This window comes from Quercus lobata, chromosome 5 (genome assembly GCF_001633185.2).
Source record: "Quercus lobata isolate SW786 chromosome 5, ValleyOak3.0 Primary Assembly, whole genome shotgun sequence".
Lineage (NCBI taxonomy): Eukaryota > Viridiplantae > Streptophyta > Magnoliopsida > Fagales > Fagaceae > Quercus > Quercus lobata.
The window spans coordinates 4194270-4217674 of record NC_044908.1 but is presented as its reverse complement, the minus strand read 5'-3'; the positions used below and the strand labels follow the sequence as shown (position 1 = coordinate 4217674).

The 23405-nt window shown below is 32.8% G+C and overlaps 3 protein-coding genes across 3 annotated transcripts; 2 read left to right on the top strand and 1 right to left on the bottom strand.

Moving 5' to 3' along the window:
- Nucleotides 1-1156: 1156 nt before the first annotated feature.
- Nucleotides 1157-1734, top strand: LOC115989757. Its single transcript, XM_031113606.1, has one exon. It carries the CDS (start codon nt 1244-1246, stop codon nt 1613-1615), a length of 372 nt encoding a protein of 123 aa, XP_030969466.1. The 5' UTR covers nt 1157-1243; the 3' UTR covers nt 1616-1734.
- A 1793-nt stretch (nt 1735-3527) lies between these two features.
- Nucleotides 3528-6583, top strand: LOC115989756 (transcription initiation factor TFIID subunit 9). The gene is made up of 3 exons (XM_031113605.1): nt 3528-3636; nt 4981-5256; nt 6040-6583. The coding sequence occupies exons 2-3, from the start codon at nt 4999-5001 to the stop codon at nt 6310-6312; spliced, it is 531 nt and encodes a 176-aa protein (XP_030969465.1). The 5' UTR covers nt 3528-3636; nt 4981-4998; the 3' UTR covers nt 6313-6583.
- Nucleotides 6584-8991: 2408 nt separating this feature from the next.
- Nucleotides 8992-14375, bottom strand: LOC115989755 (probable GTP diphosphokinase RSH2, chloroplastic). Its single transcript, XM_031113604.1, has 6 exons — nt 12916-14375; nt 12637-12822; nt 11063-11523; nt 10353-10511; nt 9930-10272; nt 8992-9490 (listed from the first exon to the last, which is right to left on the bottom strand). The coding sequence occupies exons 1-6, from the start codon at nt 13585-13587 to the stop codon at nt 9182-9184; spliced, it is 2130 nt and encodes a 709-aa protein (XP_030969464.1). The 5' UTR covers nt 13588-14375; the 3' UTR covers nt 8992-9181.
- Between the last annotated feature and the right edge of the window lie 9030 nt (nt 14376-23405).

Sequence of the window (23405 nt, the reverse complement as noted above, 5' to 3'; positions counted from 1 at the left end):
AAATATGGCATCAACTGGGTGTGCACCTGCTGGACAGCTTCTTTTTTTCTTCCAACCTTCAGGAGTGGCTAGTGAGTAATTGCTCCTCAAAGTGCATCCGTGTGGCAGGTCAAGCTCCTTGGAATCACATCTTCTTGTTTGCTGTTTGGTTGATTTGGCAAGGCAGAAATAAATTAGTTTTTGAAAACAAAAGGCTGAATCCGAAAATTGACAATGATATAGTATTTAAAGCAGTAGAGTACCTTCACTGTGCTGGGAAGCCGTTGATGTCAAAGCATAAGATCATGAAACAAATCAAGTGGGATAAACCTACTAATGGCTGGAGGAAACTTAATGTGGATGGAGCTTCCATGGGGAATCCGGGTATGGCTGGAGGTGGTGGTTTATTAAGAGATGAGGAAGGTAATTGGCTTGGGGGTTTTGCTAGAAGAATAGGCTGTGCTAATAGTTTTACCGCTGAGTTATGGGCTCTTCGCGATGGCCTTATGTTGTGTAATCAATTGAATGTGCAGGCGGTCAATATAGAGTTGGATGCAAAATCTATAGTTGATGCCATTAACCTTCAAGGTAAGTCAAACTCTGTGGTGTCTTCTATTTTGGAGGATTGTAGACAATTGATTGCTATGATTCCCCAAACAACAGTAAGACACGTTTTCAGGGAAGCCAATCGGAGTGCTGACTGTCTAGCAAACTTAGGTCTTAATTTAGATGTTGATTTCTTCTTGTTTTCCAATCCTCCTGTGGACTTAATTTCTTGTTTAGAGGCTGACTGCCGTGGCTTGTACAGCAGCAGGATCTGTTTTGATCCTGGGCTCTCTGTTTAGTTGTTAATGAAATCTTCCTATTTACCAAAAAAAAAAAAAAAAAAAAAGCAATAGGCCAATAGCTAGTTCCCCACAAAATTGAGTACAGCTAGAACTTTACTTATGGTGTTGTATGAACACACAAAAAAGATAAGAGATATTCCTTACTTCTTAGGCCTTGCAATCTTCTGTCTTTACCTTCTTTTTCATCTTTCCACAAGTTTTGTCCATAGTTTAATTTCTTTACCTTTATCCTTTTTCACTTTTTGGACGGCTTGTCTATCGCTTTTGTCATCCAATTACAAGCTTTCCATCTAGATTCCTCCACTAATTTCATCTTCTTCCCCCTTATATACCCACCAATCCACCTTAAGTTTGCCCATCAAGTTGGTTCTTCTGCAAGAGAAAAACCAACATTGATAACCATTTGAGCCAAACCAATGGCTACCTTTACTTACACAAGCCAATATTCATCTCAAAGATCAGTAGCCATGGTGCTAGCTCTAGTTTCTGCAATTGTTCTATCGCCATTGTACGTGACACGGAAAAATGACACGCGATATTATGAGACAAAATGGAGTTCTGGCTTTGTTCTACCTATGGTTCTAGCAGGACTCATAATTGCCATTAAAACAACCTCATCATGTTCATCCATGTCTGCACAAGGAGGTAGAGCTTCAATAATTCCATCTCCAGACCCTTCATGGGTGCTTAGAATTGGAAGCTCATCTTGGGGGCTTGCTGGTATCTTGGTTATGCTGTTGCTTGTGCTATCATGGCAAGAATCTGTACAAGAGTTTTTCTGGAGATAGAGAGAAAAACTCCACATGTTATCTATGTCTATTGTATTTCATTTTGATTGTATAAGTTTATATATCAAATAATTTGATAGTTCATCTAGTTATAATTAAATCTTTCTTCTTCTTTTTTATATAGTTTTGAAAGGATCACAATGTGAATGGGAATGCTGGGCCAAATCCAGCTATGTTCTGTATTCTAGATAATTGCACGAGGACAAGGTAACCATATGAAAGTGGAGCCTTTACAACTAATGGATTTCAATAAGACCACATACGCCACAGTTAGCTAGCTTGACTAGATGAATTCTAGATCCATTATTTTCATTACTGACGGAGATAAAAAACAGTCTTGGGAATTAAAACCCACATAGATGTTGTTGGTGATCTATTTTTTTAATCCAAATGAGTTGCAAACGGGCCTGGTCCTAGCCAAGTTTTTTTGGCAACAGTGCAATAGTCCAATGCTTCTTTATATAATGTTACATTGTAAAATTGGTTGGGATCAGGCTAAACAACTAGAGTTTTATTTTTGTATGTTCTTTATTCCTCTTCTTTTTTTTTAACAATCAAGATTATCCAGACTTCTTGGAATGTCTGACTATTATTTCAAGTATATATAATTCTCTCGTTCCACACATACTAGGTTATTACAGGAATGAATTCTTTGAGGGTATCCCCAAGATGTTATCAAGAGTTAAATTGGTTTATATCCATTTTTTTAGCTCACAAAAAGAAAATTAGATTTCTGTTGGCCAAAGAAAATACGTAAATTTGATTTCTTTACCTTTCAACTTTTTTTTTTTTTTAAGGAAAGCTTTACTTCTCAACTAAATAAACAAAACGGTATCAACATTATTTACATGGGTTAGTCTTTTCAAACATGGCCCAAATTCCATTTTATCTCATTTCAAATGTGAGGCCCAAGTTAGGGGAAAATTTAATTAACCCACATTTTTTTCTCTTAATAAATGGGAGTAGGAGATTTGAAAGGGGAAGATCCCCTCCCATATAAATTCTTTAATTTTTTTTTTTTCTAATTTTTAATTTGTGATCCGTAACATTTAGTCATTTGGGTTTTTAAGACTATTTGGATTTGTTAAATGCCACATTTCTCTTACATGGCCAAAAAATATAGGGAATTTAATAACTTAAATGGGAAGGTAGCTTTTTTCCAATTTGAAACTAAATTCTCGCTAATAAGTGTCATCAAGACATACTTGGCAACTAATCCACCACATCATGCACAAGTTTAAACCTGCTTTTCTAAAATAAACTAGATTTAGGGCTTAATGAACCTAAAGGACATATTGTTAACCTAGAAGTTCCAAATTACATCCACCACAATATTAATTCATGGGATTTTCAATGTCTCATTAAAAGAGAGTGAAGTAGTCTTTGTCAAAGAGCAGAAGACCACTTCCTTTGTGGAATAAATTTTATTTGTTGTTTTATTTTACAACAGTCACAATATATAACCTCAAACTTATATCATTTTTAATCCAAAAAAATTTGCTAGTTGATTCGTTTTTTTATTTTTTTCTTTTCTAAATAGCTCAACTGATCAAGGAAAAAAATGCTAAAATATTATTTTCATCCCTGAATTTTACCAAATATCTATTTTTAATCCTTAAACTTTGTTTCTCAAAAAAAAAATCCTTAAACTTTTAAAATTTTATTTTTTCTCCACAAATTTTTTTTTTTAAAACTGTCCTTAAACTATTGAAAATAATAATAATAAAATAAAAACTTTGTTGAAGTTTTTAGACAAGAAAAAAAAAGACTTTGAAGGTTAAGTGACCAAAATAATATTTTAGATAAAAATAAAAAGAAAACAAAATGGTAAAAACCAAAAAGCTGTTTACTAGGCCAATTTACTGAAATGTAAAAACTGTGTACCCACAGACCCCTCCCCCCCCCCCCCCCCCAACACAAGCTACAGTATTGTGAATCCAAAAGTCTACAACGTCTCTCTCTCGCTCTCTCTCACACACACGGTAGAGCTGTCGATTGAAGTGTCCTGCAAAACTGAAAAGGTACCATCTCTCTTGTTTTTTTTCCTAAATTGAATTTCTTTCCTGTTGAACCCAAATTTGTTACAACCTATATTTTGATATATCTGATGAATGTTTGTGAAAATTTTTGGATGATTGATGATGGGTTTGTCGGAAATCATGTGGGTTTATCTGATAAATTTGCTGGTTTTCCCTTACTATGTGGTTTTATCTGAAAAAATTTCATGTTAATTTGTGTTTTGGTTAAGAGGGTATATGGTCTCAGAACTTGGGGTTTGTGGGTTTTGTGTATAAGCAGGAACTGGCTTGAATGGGTCTATCTGATAAATTTAATGAATTTGCTCGTAATTTTGTTTTATCTGGAATTTTTTCATGTTAATTGGTGTTTTGATTTAGAGTGTATATGGTCTCAGAACTTGAGCTTTGTGGGGTTTTTTTTTTTTTGTGTGTGTGTGTGTGTGTGTTGCAGGAACTGGTTTGAATGGGTTTTTCTGATAAATTTATTGAATTTTCTCATAGTTTGGTTTTATCTGAAATTTTTTCATGTTAATCGGTGCTTTGGTTTAGAGTGTATATGGTTTCAGAACTTGGGGTTTGTGGGTTTTGAGTATTAGCAGAAACTGGTTTGAATGGGTTTATCTGATAAATTTATTGAATTTGCTCATAGTTTGGTTTTATCTGAAATTTTTTCATGTTAATTGGTGTTTTGGTTTAGAGAGTATATATGGTTTCAGGACTTGGGGTTTCTGGGTTTTGAGTATTAGCAGAAACTGGGTTGAATGGGTTTATCTGATAACTTTATTGAATTTGCCCATAGTTTGGTTTTATCTGAAATTATTTCATGTTAATTGGTGTTTTGGATTAGAGGGTATATGGTTTCAAGATTTGGGGTTTGCAGGTTTTGAGTATAAGCAGCAATTAGTTTGAATGGGCTTTGATTCGTGAACTTTTTTATGAGAATGTGTTTGAATTGATACATTTGGTAAAGGTTCCAATCCCGCCACCCATTTTCGTTAAAATTGCTTGCTTTTATGAGGTTGATTCTTCTATTTCCTTTGAAAATGGCTGTGTTTTGTGTTATGGAAGAAGGTGGGAAAACTGACACAATTGTGAAGCAGGGGAAGAGAATGAACTAAAATAGAGCAGATTTTTCTTCTTCTACAGTAGTTTTGTTAAGAGAGGACTCAAACCCTTTGTTAAGATGCTGAATTTGAGTTAAAGAGGAAAATTTACTTTCCTTTCTGCCTTTCCTTTTTCTTTGTTATGATCACAATTTGCAATCCTAGCTGACAAAAGTAAACATTTTGTTAGTTGGTTTTATATGATTTTCATGGTCCTGATTTCAAAAAAAAATCCCTGATTTAGGTAAAGCCAGTAAAGGAAATGGCAGAGGGAGATGAGGACTTGCCAAGAGATGCAAAGATTGTGAAGTCACTGCTGAAATCTATGGGTGTCGAGGACTATGAACCTCGTGTTATACACCAATTTTTAGAACTGTGGTATCGATATGTTGTTGATGTATTGACAGATGCACAGGTCTACTCGGAGCATGCTGGCAAGCCTGCAATAGACTGTGATGATGTCAAGCTTGCAATTCAGTCGAAAGTCAATTCTAGCTTCTCACAACCACCACCACGAGAGGTAACTTTAGCTTACAATCTGGCATATGGTGTGCTAAACCATCCATGTTCTTGGTGTTTAACTAACTTCTGAACTCCAATGGAAGTCCAATTCAGATTGATTTAAGGTATAAGATAATACCCTTAATTGAAGTATTGATTTATCTGATGTGGACAATGGAATTGATCTCTGAGTTGGGTAAGGTTCAAAAGCCAACAATCTCTTCTGAGATTTAAATTGTTAGAACTTTGGCCTTTGAGACAACTGTCATGGATTTTTCTAGTCAATTGACAAATTTGAAAAGAACTTATTTCAAAACATTTTACTAAAGACAAAGTCCTTTACTATATATAGGTCTTAAGCTGTTTTTAGAATCTGTAGTTTTGGCTTTTGAGCCAGAGGCAATGCCTTTTGTTTGCCAAAGCAGTTCGCTAATCATCACATAAAAACTAATGAAGTTACAAATGGTCTGTGACATTTTTTTTCTAAATTTGTTTGTTTGTGTAACTTTATGTTCTTTTTTTCGTTTCTCTCTTTCATAATATTTCTTTGTCAGGTCAATGATTGCTAGTAATGCCACAATTTTTGTGGCTGAAAACTGTGGGATTTTACTTGAATATCTTGAGATTTATATGAGCTTTTGATGCATGATTTTCTTACTCAGATTTTTATGCTCACTTGACAAGACTTGGAATTACATGTACAGACACACACACTCTCCCTCTCCCCCCACTCTCTTTCCCTTAATTACGTATGTTTTTTCATGCTGAATATGTGTGATATATTTAATTTATCATCCATCAGGTCTTACTGGAGCTGGCTCGAAACCGGAACAAGGCACCATTACCAAAGTCTATAGCCGGACCTGGGATTCCTCTCCCACCTGAACAGGACACGCTGATCAAACCAAACTACCAACTTGCAATCCCAAATAAGCAATCTTCCCAAGCAGTTGAAGAAATGGATGAGGATGAAGAAGGTGGTGTTGATCCTAATCCGTCACAAGAACAGAAGACAGATATGCCACCGCATACTCCTCAGAGAGTGGCCTTCTCCCTCGCAAAACGTCCCAAGTGAAAGCTTTATGATTGAAAGAGCAAATGGATCCATAGGTTTTAACAAATAGAAATTGTCAATGGTATATTTACTGTAATGCTGATTTGTTTTGGAATGGTGTTGAATATTCTGTTTGATGCAGATTCTGCATACCTTCACTTAGAATTCCATTATGTTTAAGGTTATATGGTAAATCTAATTGTGTAGTAATTGTCAACCTTGTGTTCAGACGCTGCTACCAACTTCAATTCCATTATGGGTGTGTGCAGATTCTGCATACCTTCACTTAGAATTCCATTATGTTTAAGGTTATATGGTAAATCTAATTGTGTAGTAATTGTCAACCTTGTGTTCAGACACTGCTACCAACTTCAATTCCATTATGGGTGTATTTGGATATCACTTATTTGCTGAAAATTGAAAACTTATTGTTGAAAATACTGTAGTAAAATAATTTTTAAATGTGTAAATAATATTGTGGGATTCAAATTTTATTAGAAATCTATGGTTAAATGACTTTTGTGGGTATATAAGCAATACTCATAGGACCCACAGACAAATAACAGAATGCAGGATTGGGCAAAACGCCCAATCCAAACACACGCCATGTTTAAGATTACACAATGATCCAAATTGCATAGTAATCGACAACTATGTTCAAAGTTCAAAGATTTGCCTTTCTGAGCGTGCGTTTGGATCAGATTTTTGTGGAAAGTTGATAAAAGTAAAATACTACCTAAATAAAAGTATACTTTTAAAAAAATTTAGTACACTTTAGTCATCATGCATTTCACTGGTGACCGGTAAAGTGAAACATTACAAGAGTGGAGAGATTCAAAATCACAACTATTTGATAATTGTAGTCAAAGCGATATGAAAAGATTCACCCTTTATAAAGCACTAGAGACCATGTTTGCTGGTCTCTTGGCAAAATGATTAGTGACCACTGACCAGTGACCACACAGAACAAATGAGTTACAAGCTAGTTATCCACTTGGAAGTTTATGAATTGGAAGTTTCTGAATTAACACAGTAACTAAAGTTATCAAAATTGGGATTCTATGTAAAATCATAGGAAGTAGGTGAGATCATGGATCGTAACATCCTACATATTTTTAAATTTAAATCAAAAAACACATTGATAATAACTTTATATGTTGAATAATCACATAATTGTGATTTTATCCATAAAAAAAAAAAAAAAAAAACAAAACAAATATTTGCATTACATGATGCAATTTTCATATCATACATCACTACGTCTATACTAAAAAAATAAATATATTTAAGTTTTGAACCAATATATTTAAAAAATTCAATAAATGTTTAATTAGCAACCAAATACCAAAATATTTAGCAACACATGAAAATATTTTTCAAGTTCCAAGTTTAAAATCCAAAATAAGTTATCAAATGGAAACTAGCTAACTAAAATATAAAATCTAAAAGCAAGATAAATATTAAGGTGAAGTAAACATTTAATTATTCTCATTTTAGGTTTCTTATAACCACCGTCCTAACTCCTAATTATCATCATCCAGTTCATCATCTATATAGATATTGTATATTTGTATACTAGAGCTACAAAAGATATCAAGATACAATTTTACACTCATCTACTCAAGTTATACCACTTAATAACAATTATAGAGCATGCTCAAAAAAATATATCAATCAATATACAAATACAAGTATACTAATAAAATTATATATAAGAAAAACATTTGAGCAATATTAGAACATAAATTAGTATATTGATCAAACAAATTTAACATCATTATAGTTTAAAGGGTAGCAAAGCCAATATAAATTCTTCATTTAGAAATGATGAAACATTCTTTCATTTTAATTACAAGTGAATTAGAAATCAGAAAATATTTACTTAGGTTAACATAATTATATATATATATATATATATATATATATTTAAAGCCATACCATCACAGCATAGAAAAATAAAAAACCCTTAAAACTTCATTAAAACCAAATTTTTTATCCCATAAAATAAATAAATAAATAACTAATGTTTTGATAGGATCGATAGAATCGGATCTTACGATCCTACACACGATCCTACAATTTTTACTATCTTAGTACGATCCTAAACATTTTGGTGATTAGAGATCGTAAAGTCATGCGATCCTACGATCCAAATCATGATTTTGATAACCATGACTGTAACAATCACCACATATCAATGGTTTGTTATAAGCAATTCTAATTGGCAATTCTATTCTCATCATTCTCATGTTTGTTTCCTAAACATAAATGAAGGTGGTTATCTAATTGGCAATGTCACAATCAAGAGTATGCCTGACGAATTACCAAGCAAAAATAACCAAATAAGACCTTTTTATAAATTATGTTGCAATCTACCACTATTTCGGAAATATGCAAAAACCTACCACTTTTAGGATACTTGAGTACCATGAAAAAATTTTGAATATTCTAGTTCCATGAACTCGAGTACCATAAAAAAATTTCTAACAAATTTGAAGTATATTTTTCCAGAGAACTCAAGTTTGAAAAAAGTGACAAAACCTTACATATTTCTAAAACATTGGTAGATTGCAAATATTTTTGCTAAATAGTAGTAGTGGGCCATTTTCGCCCAATTTACCAACTACAAACAGTTGTGCTTAAAACATGCATGCAGGCGTACAAGGAAGAATGCCAAACTCAAGTATAGCACAGATGAGATACAGAGAAATCAAAGCGACTTTAGAATATCAATCATTCATCACTTTGCTGAATCCAGTTAGTTGTCATTTCTTCATTACAGAACGATACATATGTTCTGTACAAATATATAATGATTTTATATGTACAAGAATGGTTGATTGTCACTAAAATGTATATATATAACTAAGAAAAGGGGCCATTAAAAGGGTCAACTTCTCCATCCAACTATACTGCTAGCAGCAGGGCCGCTGCTAGATACAGTCAGCCCGCGATCATACATTCGCTGAATCTCTTCCCTGTACTCTGTCAAAGACTTGTCAGGTATGGCTGGAGTTAACTCCAACACATCCCCCATTTTCAACTTGCACATGGGGTCATTCACTGGCTGATGGTTCAGCCTCGGCCTCAATTCTTCCTTCAGAGGGAAACCATACGGGGTCCATCTTAAGCTTCCTCGTCCAGATCTTTCCAACAAATCCATTATCGTCGAGTTAGCAGGAAACTCCTGTACTGACATCTGCAATATCCCCACAAGAAGCATGTCAAGGTCTCTTCACTGAATAAATTCAAAACCCCATACATGACAAAAGCCATTGCTAAAGGGTAGTCAGAACACAACGTAGTTCTATTTATTTCTTCGTTCACTAGATCGACCTTAAACAAGGTAGCACAAATGATGAATAGACATTTTGATGGACCATCAGCTTATTTTGTTTATTGTGTAAGTACAGTTGTACCTAGAAAAATGTGAAGCTTTAAAAACCTATACTTAAGAGATAAGCTCATCCAAATGAGCAACAAGCTACTAAATTAACCAAATTGGGCCGTTGAATAAGACTTGGAGCAGCACCTAGTCACAAGATTACTATTACGTTCATCCTATTTCATACCATCTATAATAGGGAAACAGCAATCAAATAAAGGAGCATTGAACTAATACGAATTCAATCACAAACCTTATCATTCTCGATCATGATCACAAACACAGGCCCATCCTGGCCACAGTGTGGCTTATATGAATACGGACAATCCTCAGAATGTGAAGGGAATGTGCAGGGTGGCCTAATCGAATCAGCATAGGCAATGGATGAATTCATTGTCTCACATTGCCAGGTAACAACCCATCGAGCCCACTCGACCATCTGAAGAACAAATGAAGGATGTTTACAATCACCTTCCTTGTATCTCCAATGAGCCGCAAATCCAAATTCTGCCTGCAAATGCATCTCCCTTGTCCGGATTTGAACTTCAAGAGGAACCATTCCTTCATCCATCACTACTGTGTGTAGAGATCGATACCTATAATTATGAAATCTAAGTTAGAAAGGAAAAGATTGAAGTAATCAAGTGCAGAGAACCACTTTTAAGCTACTACAGACCCATTAAACTTGGGATGACTAATGTAGTCCTTGAGCTTTCCAGGTACTTCAGGCCATAGCTGGTGAACAACTCTCAATGCTTTATAGCAATCCTCCTCATTGTCAACAATCAAACGTAACCCATGAATGTCATGAATTTCATCCATAGTTAGCTTCTTTCTGCCAAACAAGAAAACAATATCACATAATTAATGTGATAATCAAATAAAATACGCCATAACTAATTGAATGATACTATAAGAACAATTTTCTCAAATACATTTCAGAGCTCAGACTAAGAAGTGATTTTAGAAGCCCTGAGATTCACTTTATTCATACAAAAAATATCTAACAAAATTAAACTATAGTTTCACACACCCGATACCCAATATGGTCACATAAATTATCATTGATTAATGAAGTTTCCAGTTAAAGACTCAAAAACAATAGTTAATTAGGTGACTCGGTTTTTTTTTTTTTTTTTTTTTTGGCAAGTAACACAGGCACCTAGTGTATCTTGAACCCACATACCTCACCCTCCACCTAGTACATGCAAGGGGATGAGATGCTAGTTGAGCTAGAGCTCATTCGCCCGAGTCACCTTTTCATTAATTCTAGATGCAAAATTGCAGATTAGTCCTAAAAAACATGGATGGAAATCCTTCTCCAGATTCGAAAGTTTAATTAGCAGTGAGCATGGATGTTTTGAGGGGGAGAGAGAGAGTGCATACTTCAACATTTTGGAGTATATGCTATACAAGCTCTTATGCCGCCCAGATAAGTCCTGATAAGAAACAGATTTAGCCTTAAGAGCCTGCTTTAATTTTTCTGTGGCAGAAGTGATCATCGCCTCATCAAACGACTCAACAAGCTTAGAGGACAATTCTTCGTGCTGGTCTGGGTGGAGATGCTTAAAACACAGATTTTCTAGTCGATCCTTCCAACTAGAGATTCCTAAACGATTAGCCAAGGGTGCAAAAATCTCCAAGGTCTCCTTCGCAAACCTTTGTTGCTTAGCTGGAGGCAATGCATCTAGTGTCATCATATTATGCAATCGATCCGCCAATTTAATGAGGACAGCCCTTGCATCAGCCATCGCAAGGAACATGGTATGCAAGCGATCAGCCTCAACTGTTTTATTAGCTGTATTGTTGTCACGTGCAAGCTTACTCAAGTGACTTAGCTTGGAGACCTAAACAGATGCCATAAAGAAGTAGAGGCTCATAAGGTCAAAATGTCAAGATAATGCATCTCAGTAAAGCCAAATGATAAATTCTATAATGCATAAGATTTTACTTTAAAAGGTGAGTGAGAGTGAGAGAGAGAGAGAGAGAGAGAGAGAGAGAGGGGGGGGGGGTTAATGAGAATCAAAGTTCATACTTCTAATATATCACACAGATGCTTTGAGAAATACTACGCACTTAACAAGTCATATAAACGAAAGTTTAGTCACCTAAAGTTGTGACAATATGCCAGGTACCTTAAATCTGGAATATGTATTCTAAAAAAAGCAATAGAAAATGGAATTACAACCAAAACAAGTGTGAAAAACATAGAATCTTCATAAATAGAAAAGGTGGGGTGGCAACTGAGACAAGGTCATGAAGATACACCATATCCATCTATCATATCTGTAGCTACTCCAAAGAAAATGACATATAATCAACAAGAAAATTGACTACAACATCCATACTTCAAAACCATAGAGATCCACACTTCACATCATTAAATCCCACAACCTTTTACAAAACAACAAAGTAGTATATTCTCAATCTTAAAAGCTGGGGTTTTACTTACAACTACGAGGCAGAACACCCAATAACATGATGGTCCAGGGAAAAAAAATTCATTCAAAAGCAGCATTTATAAAGATGAACATATTACATATGATAGAAACAACTACACTCCCTTCACATACAACAAACATTGATCACACAGAATTATATGCCCCTGCTGTATCAGAATCTAATCAAGTGTCGCATCAATAATTTCTTCTTTATCTGATTCACAATTAGATCTTCTTTAATTCAATACATCATCTAGAATTCTGCCAGCTCATGGTCCAACACGGCATTTAAAAAACAATAAGCAATCTACAAAACCATTGCTTGTAGATATTCAATTTAGCCCATTAAAACTTTCTTCTTCTTCAGCTAGATTATTCAAATAGTAAATTATCAACAGTTCATCATACATGTTTTCATGTACAAACAATACAAACAATTTCAAGCATTGAATCAACAGTACTATTTTCTACTTAATAGTATCAAATAAAACATTTAGTTATAAAAATTCAAACTCTCACCCCTTCAACCAAATCAGCAACCCCAGCACCAAAAGTCCCAAAAACATAGTCATAATTCATAAAAGAATCATCCAGAGTGTCATGCAAAAGCCCTGCAGCAACCACAGTCGAATTAGCTCCAATCAAAGCCAGCATCACTGCAGTCTCCACACAATGCTGCAAATAAGGATCTCCACTAGCACGCATCTACAACAGAAAACAGCAAAAAGACTCTCAAAACCCAAATCACAAAAACCCCACACAAACACAATAAAATCAATAAAAAATTCAAATCTTTACCTGCCCTCTATGAGCTTTCTCAGCCTCATAAAAAGCTTTAACCACAAAATCCTCACGGAAGATCTTGTGTCTCAACTGTGCACCCAACAACAACTCCTTCACATAAGGCTCAGCATTCCCTTGCTCCACCTCTATGTTAAAAGTCAGCTCCTCCACATTTAACTCGTCCCCACAAACCTCCAGTCCTGATGTAGAAGAACCATAATCTAAACAAGAACCATAAGCGTTCCTCACAAACCCATTAAACAAACCACTTTGGAAACTCAATGTGGGACTACTAGTATTATTAGTACAAGCACTACTACCCCTAGCTGAACCAACCACCACACTATTACTACCACTACTACAACAAGAAACTGGCCCTTGAAAAACTGAGACAGGGCTCAAATCCTTTTTCAAAAAGGACCCAGAAAACTTGCTTGGAGAAGAATAACCATAAGAGCTACTCAAGCTCAGCTCCTTCAATTCCTCACTCTTCAACTCATCACTACAAAAGCTGGAAGAGGATCTTACTGAAGAGGACGATGAGAAGAGGCAAGAGAGGCCTCCAATCACAGGCTTCTGACACGTAGACGGTGGAGATGAGCCCAGCTCGAAATCGTACGATGAGTGTGGTGTGGAGCACACGCTGCTTGGTGGACTTGCGTATAGAGCAATGGTTGGAACCGCCATGGCCTTTTCTTTTTTGCTTTGGCTTTTTTGCTTTTTTTTTTTCTGTGTTGGGTCTCAGATCACACACACAAAACCTTCAATAAGCTAATCAAAACCGAGTTTTGACGAAAACCCAATTGATTTTTGCAATTAAAGACATGAAAAAATCACTGATTTTGAACTTTTTCTTCCACAATAACCCAAATCCAGAGACCCTTTGAATAAAAGTTGAATCTTTTCAATTTTCTCCAGAAACCCAACTGATTTTTGCATTCAAACCCAAATAAATCAGTGATTTTTAACACAAAAACCAAATAAATGTTCCAAAATCAGAGACCCTTATTAAAAAAGTTTTTTTTTTTTTTTTTAGATACAGTATTTTTTTTTTCCCCCAAGAAACCCAGTTGATTTTTTGCATTCAACCAAATAAATCAGTGATTTTTTTTTTTTTTTTTACACACAAAATAAAAAAACCCAACAAATGTCCTAGAATCTGAAACCCAGTAAAGGAAAAACAACAAATTTGGGAGACAGAGACCAGGAAATTGAATCAGTTTGATTTTGTTAGAAAGAGAGAGAAACTGAGCTACAGTATGCACAAATTTATAGAAAAAATTGATCAATTGGGGGGGTTACAAAAGTACAAACAAGACAAAAAAAATTTTCTAAAATTGAGAAGGAATTTACAAACCTTAACCCCAAGAATTTTCAAAGGAACAGAGTCAAAAAAAAGGACTTGGGATTGTATTTGTTCTGAGAGAGAGAGAGAGAGAGATTTTGGTTTTATTACTTTACTATTTTCTGTGTCTGTGTTCTTAAAATGGTTATTGCTTAGAGGCCAGGGAAAGGATGTGTGAGATTACAATATTGGCCTTGGGGGTTACCTGAAATAACAGAATGTTGAAGTGCCAAAGGACCCAAGTTGGTGTTTTTGGTTTTTTAAATCATCAACTATGTCTATGAGTATGACAGATTCATAAAAATCTATATTTAGTTTAAGGTTGGTGGTGGCTTTAGCTTTTTTTTAACTGTACAGTATAAATGAACCTGGATAGATTTATGGGATTGGTTGAAAAAGGAGAAAAAGAATTAAGACAAAAGAAGAGAACTGAATGAATGTGGATATTGGTTAATGTTAGTAAAAGGAATTATTCCAAATTTTAGATTTGATTTGATTCATTTTGAGAAGAATTGTTGAATTTATCATCAATTTGGGATTAGTAGAGGAAAAAATATATATATCAAAATGTAAAAAAAAAAGAAAAGAATAGTGAATGATTTTTTTTTTTTTTGAGAAAGAAGAATAGTGAATAGGGGTGTCAATGTTCAACCCAACCCGCGATCATGACACGAACCTGACACGTGTTTTTTCGAGTTAGGGTTGGGCTTTAATGGGTTTGGGTCATAAACGGGTCGACCCGAAAGCAACACGATAAGAAACGTGTCATAAGCGGGTCAACCCGCGTAACCCGCAATAGACACGTTTGACACGTCAATTTATTTGTGTCAACCCGTAATGACCCACTTAACACAACTCGTTTAACTCGTATAATAAATAAATATTTATTTTATTTTAGATTTGTCAAATGCTTTTTATATCCAACATATATTTTAAATTTAAAAAGAAAAGTGAGTAATTACAAAAATTTACAAGGGATATAATTGGAAATTAAAACTTTACAGACTCTAGAACTACTAATACTTTTTTTGGGGAGGGAGGCCATAGAACTTGCACAAATGAAATTAGATGAGCTTGTGGAAGATGTTACGAATTTGGACATCAGCAAAGAATCTATGGATGATAATCGTGGTCATAATTAGGATTAGTCTACTGTTTGCTCAAATTCTTTCAATATTGATACTTAGCATTTGGCGAGTTCCAAAGATAATATATTTTTGTTGAACTATGTTATTTTATTTTTGTTATTTTGAATTTGGTTTGAAGTGTATGCACTTCTTTTAGAGTGTAAAGAACTTATTTCTAGATGAATGTTATATTTTTGTTGAATTATATTATTTTTAATATGGGTTGAAGACTTAAAGTGTATGCACTGCTTTTTGGAATGTAAAAAAAATATATATATATATTTCTAGATGGATGTTATATTTAATATTATTCAGGTTGAAATAGGTTGTGTTACATTTGTATCAACCCAACACGACTCGTTTATTAAGCGTGTCAAATGGGTTGGATCAGGTCAACCCGCTTTATTAACAAGTCGGGTTAGGGTTGAAAGATCATGACACGATTATTAAATGGGTCGGGTTAGGGTTGAGCCATTTAGTCAAATACCCCTACCTTGACACGACACGTGCCTGACACGCTGACACGAATTGACACCCCTAATAGTGAATGATTGTTTGTGGATATTGGTTAGGACATAGGAATCTAGGATCCATGTCAGCCAAAGGAATTATTCCAATTTTACATATGAGAAAAAGCGGAAGTTACTATCAATTTTATTAAAATCAAATTATTATAGATTTAATGATAATGAACGATAAATGTGATTAGCATTAAGTAACATAATTGAACACATCAATTTATATTATTTATATAATAAATTTTTAATAACTATACCATCTTCATCTTTGGTAATCAAATATTAAGCCGTGTCACTTTTTTTTAAGATAAAAATCATATTCTAATATAATTTAAGTATATATATGTGTGAAGTTTTCTTATGAAAATTTAAATCCTGACCCATTTCCCTTATCTTACAATAACTTATATTTATAAAGTAACCATCACGCACCCTTACATTTCCTACCCCACAATAACTTGTACTTATTAAATAACCATCATGCTAAGAATTCGCAATGGTTAAGCAATGTCACATTTGATTAGCAACAACATTGTTAATACTCTTCTAACCTGTAAAAATATTAAAGACCATTAATAGAATCCCCATGTTTTGTGCCCTTTCTTCCATGCAATGGTCCAGGCTGGAACCGACAGATGTTAGGCCAGCCACTTGCTCACTTGGGCTATTGACAACTTGGACATTTTGAATTTTTTTTTTTTTTACTTCTATTTTGGTTTTGAAAAAGAAAAAAGATTGTTATTTATTTATACAAAAAAAAAAAAAAAAAAAAAATTCTATAACATATTTGTGATACTATTGTGTGTTTAGATTGAAATAAAAAATTGAAATTATTTCATAAGTCTCACTGTACTATTTCAACTAACTTTTATCTTTATTTATAATACTTTCAATAATAATTTTTCAATTTCAGCAAAATAAGCCGTATCCAAACACATCTTATATTTAGGAATTGGATCAAGCTTATCTTTAAGATCTCTATTAAGGATCAAATTTTTTATATAATTTTTCTAAACAAAGATAAACAAATCCACCAAATTTTGGTAGTGTCAGTAAGTGGAGAAATTATAAAATCCACATGGTAGATAAGTGATGCGGTCCATCATTCCACTTAAAAACTTTCACTTGTTTAAAATTGTTAGTTAAAAATTTTTTTTAAAACAAAAATTAATTATTGACTCGACAATTTTAAACAAGTAGAAGTTTTTTAGTAGAATGGTGAATAAATGACGTGGTCTATCATAGGACTCTATAATTTCTCCAGCAAGTACTAGATATGAAGTTTTGAAGATAACAACAACAAAAACAACCCAAAAAAAAAAAAAAAAAAAAAAACCAAAGGTTCACCCGAGTCAAGGACTCAAGGAGTGTACTCTTTATTGGATGAATTACTTTATTCTAAGCTATCTCCATAAATCTTTTCTTTCACTATTACAATACTTTATTTAGTACTTATCCTCTTAAAATTTAATATTTGATTCTTTTATATATATATATATATATATATTTTTTTTTCTGATTGCTTTTTTATATTCCTTGATCCATTATTGGAATGATCACAGCCTTGAAATTCAAAGCAATAAATAGTATTAATAATATTTTCCAATTGCGTGTCCCAAATGAAGCAGCAAGATAAAGCGGGGTCCACCCTTTGATATTTAATTTTTCTGGGTACTATTTATTTGCCTTGATACACAAATCACTGATACAGGATGAGAATCTGAAAAAATTCTTGATTTTTATATGTGAAGTTGTTTTTTTTCTTGAGGAATTTTATATGTGAAGTTGCATTCCCACAATCGCCCATTGTTTCAAAATCAACTCTTTTTTTTTTCTCTCTCTCTAATAAAGGTTTATGTCAACATTCATTAAACCCCAATTTTATAATAAACTATGTTCATCCTTGTTGGTAGGATCCTACACATTTGAAATTATGTTCTCTTAGATGATAAGTTAAACTATAATGCTAATAAAAAATTTGAAAGATTTTTTTATTCTACACTTTATTTTTAGGAGTAAGCTTGGGGATGCAGCCAAAATATTGACATCATCCTATGCAGTATTATTTGATCTATTTATTCTCCAATATCTCTTCGGATTGTTTAATTTTTATTCTTATTTTTATTATTTGATCTATTATTGTACCACTTGGACAAAATGTCCAGTGGTCATTGGATTGTTTGATCGAAACTAACCAATAAGAGCTATTTGATTAACTTTTTAATTTGAAGATGTGAAAACTAAAACTACTATTAATTTTTTTTTTTTTTTAAAGCTTTATAAACTTGATGGATGTGATAAGTATTTTTGTTTTTGTTTTCAAAACAGTATAAAAATAATTTTCAAAAAATTGAACTTAAAACTAGTTTTTAGATAATAATTTTTATATGGGTCATGCTAACGAGTGTCCTTAGGGCACTTATTAATAATCCATTTTAAGAATGTTTTGATACCACTTTTATGGGAAATAAAAAAAATTGTCAAAATATTAATTACTTTTTTTTCATTTCCCATAAAAACTTTTTTTAAATGAATTATTAACCAGTGTTCTAAGGGCACTCGTTAGCATTTCCCTTTTTATATTATATGTGGTTGACTCTCACTTTCAAAAACAATTTTCAAAATACTAAAAAATAATAATTGTTTGGGAGACCATTTCTATTTTTGAGATTTAAAAAAAAATATATTTACAAAAAGTAACGTGTAGAATTTGTAGATTACTTTTTTTTTTTTTTTTTGTGGATAATGATAAGGGACTAAAGCTCATCATGTACTTTTTTTTTTTTTTATGATAAGTTTCAAATTTAAAGTATGAAAATTCTTTTTGCGATAAAGATAAACTCTTTAATTTAAGAGATAAAAGAGTTTAGACAAATATGTGGGGTCCACTATTTTCAATTTATTTACAACTATGTTATTAAAAACATTTTTTGTATCCTAAAAACACTCATTTAGTCGTTTTCAAAATCCTGTTCTAAACCAAGAAAATAGGATATAGTTTTGAAAACTGTATTTAGAAAATATTAGCCAAACAATCAATTCAAGTGTGAGACCTACCATTTTATAGATTGCAAAAAAAAAAAAAAAAAAAAAAATTACATTTAAATACTCTTACCAAAAAGGTCCTTAAAAAACTAATAAATAAATGAGTAATACTAAGAATATTACAAATTTTGCTATGTAGGCCTTATAAACTAATGCATCACTAAGAATTTTATGATTCAATTAATACCCCTTAGTATTTCTAATGGAGACATTTATGGTTTGAACAAATTAAGTTATATAGTAAATATCAAGAAATGACAAGCAGTTGAGTTACAAAACTCTTGATTGTAGATGCTAATATTATAAATTATGTATATATATAATTACAACATGCTACTAACCTAGAATTATGCTTATGCCATAACTTACCCATGTGACAAGTTGTGAATGGTAGAGGAATAATGGTGGATCCATGTGTAAACATCCCTCTACCATTCACAACACACCACATAGGTAGGTTGTAGCACAAACTGTGCCACTTTAAGTGACACTAGCATAGCTTATTAACCTAACTTAGACCCTTTTTCTCTAAACTCCAATAATTTTGAGCATAAAAATATGCCAATTCTACACAAAGTCCATTAGCCCAACTAGTCTAAGGTGTGCCTAGAAAAGAAAAACAAAGAGAGAAAAAAAAAACAAATATGGAAATTTCCTACTTTTAGATTTAGGGATAGTGGGGATTTTTTTTTTGGTTGAAAAAGTGGATCCCACAACCATGGTTGTACTAAATTTCAAAATTTTCTATGAAATCAAAGGACATGAATGACAATTTCCCTTTGGAGTGAGAGTGATAAATCTAAATTCCCCACCTTCCTCGAGAAGCTCTAGAACATGGTAGTCCATTTGATAAGGACTACCTTCATTTCTCAAGAAAAAAAAATAAAAATAAAAATAAAGGCAAAGTTGTTTTTATATGTTAGATACTTTGGTTCTGGGTGTCCACGTGGCATATCAGGAGCGGAGACCACCGCCACATGGTCAGAGAAAACCGCTGACACGTGTTTATCTGTGACGGCTATTGGGTGAGCATTCGTCTGGATACGGTCACAGTCAGTCTGTCGGAGGAGTGTCACATCTCAGCACGTGTTGTTTTTTCTGTGTCGACTCAGTCTTATTATTAGGCTCAGCCGAGTCAGTCTCCGAAACTTGAGGGTAGTCACTTTGTCTACGAATCAGTCGGCGGGAATGAACTCTCTGACTTTTGTTTTGATTTGTGTGGCATATGATTAATTAGCTGTTCGTATTTGACAATGACGGAGAGGTCAAAACCCCAAAAGTCATGAATAGTAGCTGTGCTCTACATGTGGAAATGGTCATTAGGAGAAAACTACCTCCTTTGGAGTATAGGATTCTCTACTTTTTTTTTTTTTTTTTTTTTTTTTTTTTTTTTTTTTATGGAGATTAATGCATTTATGAACTATTTTACAATATTTTTATAAACTTCTATAATCAATTTTACTAGTTTTTATTTGGATTTAACTCTAATATCATTTTTTTTCATTTAAAAAATATTCTAAAATAATTTATAATTCAAGCGTTTTCCTTAAATATTGTCACATCATCGTAAAAGTTGTTCATTAGATATGCATGGATATATATAAATATATATATATATATATATAAAGTAAAATTTGGCATCAAAATTTGTTGAGTATGGCTAGAAATGTTACAAATTATATAAATGGTTGAATATCAATTTTTAAATAAAAATACAACAAGTAATTGAAAATTTTATTTATTTTTTACTTTTTATGAGTCTTTTATGGTAGAATTGAAATAACACTAGCATTTTTCTAAATTTATTATCTAAACATTACATATTAGGTTTTTACAAACTACCTCCACTTTAGCATGAAACTCCATTCCTTTTAATTTTTTTTCTTTGTTTAGTGACTAGCATTTATTCATATCGTGTTTATCAAATTAATTTAATCTCCATGCAAGATAAGAATGTGTAATTTGATCTGTAAGATGTTTGCATAGTTATATTTCCTATGTAATAGTTGGATTTACTGGTCCAAAACCCTTTGTAAATGGGTAATTTTAAGGATTATTTTAAAAAAAATGGGGGGCTTATTTTGGATGATCGAAAGTTTTCCCAAAAAGAAAAGAAGTTATTTAATATGCCTAAACAAAAATTTTCCAACAAAGCAAGATGGAAGCAAAACCCATATATTGATGTGTCCTAATCAAGTCTAGCCAAAAAGAACTTCAATTATTATTTTGATAAATAATTCAAATGAAATAGTAATACCAATAAAAGTCTTTCAACATAATTAATTGTGGCATACCAATATGCTTGAATTATAGGCTGAATGTACCATATATGGGCAGTTTGACATGAACTCTCCACAGTTTTGGAACCTAGTCCACAAGAAATGCATTTCTTGAATTAGTTACCACAATGATTTGAAAAATGGTAGCCATAAACCAAAACATATATGATTCTTTCTCATTTGTCTACTCTTGTGTTCTTGGTTGTAGGTAATTGTTGAACCGACAGTGGAGAAATGTATCTCTCAAAAGGTGTACGTGTCGTAAAGTATATGCCAAATCTTTTGACTAAACAAGTGAAAGATATATACCACCTGAAACTTTACAAGTTTAATTTACTGTGTCCAACTCTATTTTACATGCAAAGGTTTTTTCACTCTTTTTCTTGGAATATGAAGAAGCATGAATTATAACTTTTTGTCACATCATCTCTCTAGATTTGTTATGATGATAAAACACAATTTTAATAAATGAAATTCCCCTTTATTTGATATTTCTTTTTTAAAAAAAAGGGAAAAGAAAAGAGAAAAGAATATGCATGAGTTATGCATGCGAAGGCTCGCGAAGTCCACGAGTGAGCTAATCAGTAAAGCAAGTTCCTTTGCGTATTGGACACTTCCAGAAACGTGAAAGCCAACACTACGCATGTGTTGGAACATGTAGTTGCTTGTTACTTCTTGTTGCAAGCACGCTAAAGCTTTAATTATTTGGACAATGACTTTTGGACCCAAAGTGCTTTTGGAATTTAAATCTAATACCATATATATAAAAATTTTGTTTGTTTATGTTCAAACTATTTTTAGAGAAAACAATTCTCTTCATTTAAAACTCTTTTTTTTTAGAGAGAGTTTCAACCTATGGAATATAATTAGATCAAGACACTAATCAGTTTTTGGTGTAGACGGGGATTAAACCCCAAATTTCTTATTCAACTATCAGAAACTTTATTAGGTGAGCTAACTGAAACCTACTCTTCATTTGAAACTTTAGTACTACTTTAAATTGCAATATATTATCGGAAAAAAAAATACTCGAAATTAGGGTTGTTGATTTATCTTTCATATATTCAGAAACTTTTATTTTGTCAATATATATTTTGATGAGCAAGAAAATAATAAATAATTATGGTTCACACTCACACAGCAAGGCAACAATTAATACATGTGAAAGGTAAAACCATTTTTTTGAGCTTCATGCAGAATTGTCAGCAAAGGCAAAACAAACGTGGAATTTGGTTTTGCATTGATATGATTTCATTTGTGAATGGTTGGACTCACTTGGATTGATGATGTTTTGGAATGAGTTAGGCCGGGGAACCCGCCGAATTACAGGTCGGTAATACTTAAAGAGCGTAAAATTTGGGTTTAAAAGTTCAAAACGAAGAGTACTGTTTTGGAAGGGTCTCTCTTTTTCCCTCATAGACAGTGCTGATTGCTGACCCTTGTTGAGAGGGACTGGCTATTTCTCTCTCTTTTTTTTCTTTTTTCTTTTTTTGAGAGAGACTGTCTTCTTGATCAGTTAGGTTTCTTTTGCTTAAACTTAACCAAATAAGCCCAATAAATTTTTGAACAAATTTCACTTTAAAGTTTTAATTCTATAGTTTAGGAGTACGTAGTTTAGATTGAAAGAATTTCAAAAATGCCAAATTAATCCTTGACCTTTTGAAATGCAACAAATTAAATCTTGGAATCAAAATTGGTGTAACACCATTAAGTAAACGTTGAGAGAGAGAGAGAGAAGCCAACACCGTGAAGGAGCCAATGCTGACACTAACATTGCCAACCTCCACAACACTCTTTTGTTTTTTTAACCTAATTCAAACACACTTTTAATGCTTTTCTTCTTTCTTTTTAGTGTGCATTTGGGAGCTGATTTGCGGATCTCTTTTTTACTATCTTTTTTTCTGCTATTTATGAGTCTCATAATACTGTTTGCAAGTCCCACATTATTATTTACTTTTTTTTTTTTTTTTCAACATGTGCATGTATGGTTTTTTTATTTATTTATTATCAATTGTCATATCTCCTATTTTCAGGTCCTACACATGTTTAGTCAAGCTAATAGTAATATTACTGTTTGTGGGTTTCACATTCAATATATTTTTAATTCTCTTTTATTTTTTATTTTTTTATTTTTTGTGTATATAGTACTTTTAGTATAAAAAAATGTTTATTTTATTTAGCTTTTATTTAC

Bases quoted from the DNA above. Each gene is read 5' to 3' on its own strand.
- LOC115989757 (XM_031113606.1), top strand. From the start codon at position 1,244: ATGGCTACCTTTACTTACACAAGCCAATATTCATCTCAAAGATCAGTA.
- LOC115989755 (XM_031113604.1), bottom strand. From the start codon at position 13,587: ATGGCGGTTCCAACCATTGCTCTATACGCAAGTCCACCAAGCAGCGTG. The intron at 11,524-12,636 runs GTGAGAGTTTGA...GCATCTGTTTAG, and splicing joins TTGCTGATTTGGTTGAAGGG to GTCTCCAAGCTAAGTCACTT. The intron at 10,273-10,352 runs GTCTGTAGTAGC...TCATAATTATAG, and splicing joins AGTCATCCCAAGTTTAATGG to GTATCGATCTCTACACACAG.
- LOC115989756 (XM_031113605.1), top strand. From the start codon at position 4,999: ATGGCAGAGGGAGATGAGGACTTGCCAAGAGATGCAAAGATTGTGAAG. The intron at 5,257-6,039 runs GTAACTTTAGCT...ATCATCCATCAG, and splicing joins CACAACCACCACCACGAGAG to GTCTTACTGGAGCTGGCTCG.